The sequence below is a fragment of the Gavialis gangeticus genome, unplaced genomic scaffold (genome assembly GCF_001723915.1).
Source record: "Gavialis gangeticus isolate Ggan-Ray unplaced genomic scaffold, GavGan_comp1, whole genome shotgun sequence".
Lineage (NCBI taxonomy): Eukaryota > Metazoa > Chordata > Crocodylia > Gavialidae > Gavialis > Gavialis gangeticus.
This window is the reverse complement of record NW_017729025.1, coordinates 121,841,340-121,843,779: the sequence shown is the minus strand read 5'-3', so window position 1 is coordinate 121,843,779 and position 2,440 is coordinate 121,841,340. Positions and strand designations below refer to the sequence as shown.

Below are 2,440 nucleotides of genomic sequence, written 5' to 3'. Positions count from 1 at the left end.
ATCAAGAGGGTCCAGAGGAGGGCCACTCACGTGATCGGGGGACAAAAGGGTAGGCCCTACGAGGAGAGGCTACGGGACCTGAACCTGTTCAGCCTCCACAAAAGAAGGCTGAGAGGGGATCTGGTGGCCACCTACAAACTTGCCAAGGGGAACCAGCAAGCAATGAGAGAGTCCCTGTTCCCCCGTGCACTACCAGGAATAACAAGGAATAACGGCCATAAGCTGAGTGAGAGTAGATTCAGGCTAGACATCAGGAGGCACTACTTCACGTCAGGGTGGCTAGGAGCTGGAACCAACTTCCAAGGGAGGTGGTGCTCACCCCTACCGTGGGGGTCTTCAAAAGGAGTCTAGACAATCACCTAGCCGGGGTCGTTTGATGCCAGCATCCTTTCCTGCCCATGGCAGGGGGTCAGACTTGATGGTCTGCTTAGGTTGCTTTTGACCCTACCGACTATGAAAACTCTGGGATAGATTCTGTGGGAGATGATCTCAAGCAAAACTTGGGAGCAGGGTGGGAAAACGAGCATAACTTTCTAGTGGTGGGGTGGTTTCCTTAGTAGTTTAGATCAGATTCACTCTATTCTCTCCAGGTCTATGGCATGCTTTAATTATATGCCTTTTCCCACAGGAAGAGCATAGTATGTAAGCTCTCACTACCCAGGGATTCCCTTTAAGCAAGGGGAGCTTGCTGGGAGTAGTCAAAACTGATATCAGTGTCTATTCATTAAAAAGCAAGGCAATTTTACTACTTTTGGGGAAATGTAAATCTGAGACTATAGAAAACCATTCTCCTAAATACAATTTACCAGAGGAGTATTTTGTAGTCTACAATTTCTCCTGCAATTTTATAGTATGGTGAAAACACTTCTGTATAATTAGTACCCTGTACAGTGTATCTCTATGTTAATTGCAACTATTAAATGTTGGGTAATAAGGGTTATCAACATCAATTACTATAATTGCAATATTAAGGAATCATGTAAATGACTATTCAGTTTAGTCACCACAAAAGATTAAACATCCTGAAAAGCTTAAATGAGAGAGAGAGTATAATCCCAAATAAGCTTAAGTAATCACCTTTCAAGCAGCTAAAGAATACACATTCCAGGTATATCATGTACTTAATAAACAGCACATCATTGTTGGCACAAAAAAAGAGTTCAGCTGTGAACAAAAAAAAAAAACTGTTTTCAAAAAGCCACATTTGCAGGAGAGAATCAGGTGATACTAGTACCTAGGACCTGCAGCTCTTCTTTGTTTGCTAGATTCTGATAAACACAGAGCAGTAGAACCTGTATACTTTCCTAAATATGTAGCAAATTAAATAAATAATATTTATGTTCTGTAAATTGAGTATCCTTTTTTTAATGTTACATCTTTTTTCATCAGCTCTTAGGAAGAAAAGCCAGAAACAAGAACAAGCTGTGCAAAGAAACCTTGTTAGAAGTCTTTCTGAAGGAAATGTTGCATTGGGTGTGAAATCAAGGACATCAAAAAAGCTTTTAATTCAAGTTTGTAAGAAAAAATAAGGTTTAACTTGTCCTTATTTCAGGCAAGCTTGGAGCATGAGAGAACAGGGTGACTTTCATTATCCTCTCCTGCAGGATTTCTTGGACTTTTTTAAAAAAGGAAGACTTATCAAGTCATTCCTGTCCCTGCAATGCATTTGTTTTAGAATAACCACTTACCTCTCCAGTGAGGACATTAAAATATTTTACTTTCTCTTATACATTTTAAAAAACTTTTTAAAAGATGCGTTTTGGCTTCCTGACAAAACTTTCGAGCACTAACCATGTGTTAAATGAATAAAAACATGTAACTGGGCTTTAGAAAAAGTGCATAGTATAGTATATTTATTTTTAAATTACTTTCTTTCCTGTCCTGGTATATAGGCAATGAATTAATGTCTTGCATTGCTTTAAACCTTTTAGGAACAAGTAATGTCTGGTCTTTAAGCAGTTCCTTTTTATGTCACTTAAATTTTCAGTTTTAAATTTCTGGTGTATTTTAAATAAAGCAATTGGAGAAATAGGTGTATTGTTTTTAAATGTTTTTTTATTTTTTCATTTACAAGTAAATGAAACAGCCCTTTCAGATTAGTATATTTGTGATGGCCAGTATGTCAACTTGTTCTAAAATATCATTGTCAGTCTAGAGAAATCACACTAACATGGTACTAAGAGATAAGAAAATAACAGCACTAGACATTTTTAAAAGTTCAGCTCAAAATATACCTACAACTTTTAGTCAGTCTGTTTTTAGTATGTTTGTCCTAATTGCTTGAACAACCTAAATGTAAATATTCTTTTGTAGTTTGGTATGTTTGATAAGTTTGAAAATTCAAATTTTATTGTAAATAGGAGAATTATGTTGATGGTGCTGAATAAAGTTTTCTTTTTTTAATGTAGGTGGAAACCTATAGTATTATGCAGTGAACTTA

At 36.8% G+C, this 2,440-nt stretch overlaps 1 protein-coding gene across 1 annotated transcript in view; it reads left to right on the top strand.

Annotated features, from left to right (window-relative positions):
- The window catches only part of KIF18A (kinesin family member 18A), a 124,822-nt gene extending 122,419 nt beyond the window's left edge, over positions 1-2,403 (top strand). Inside the window, exon 16 of the mRNA XM_019519498.1 lies at positions 1,390-2,403. Within this exon, the coding sequence (XP_019375043.1) occupies positions 1,390-1,529 (140 nt within the window). The 3' untranslated portion in view covers positions 1,530-2,403. The remainder of the gene's footprint in view (positions 1-1,389) is intronic.
- Positions 2,404-2,440: the final 37 nt, after the last annotated feature.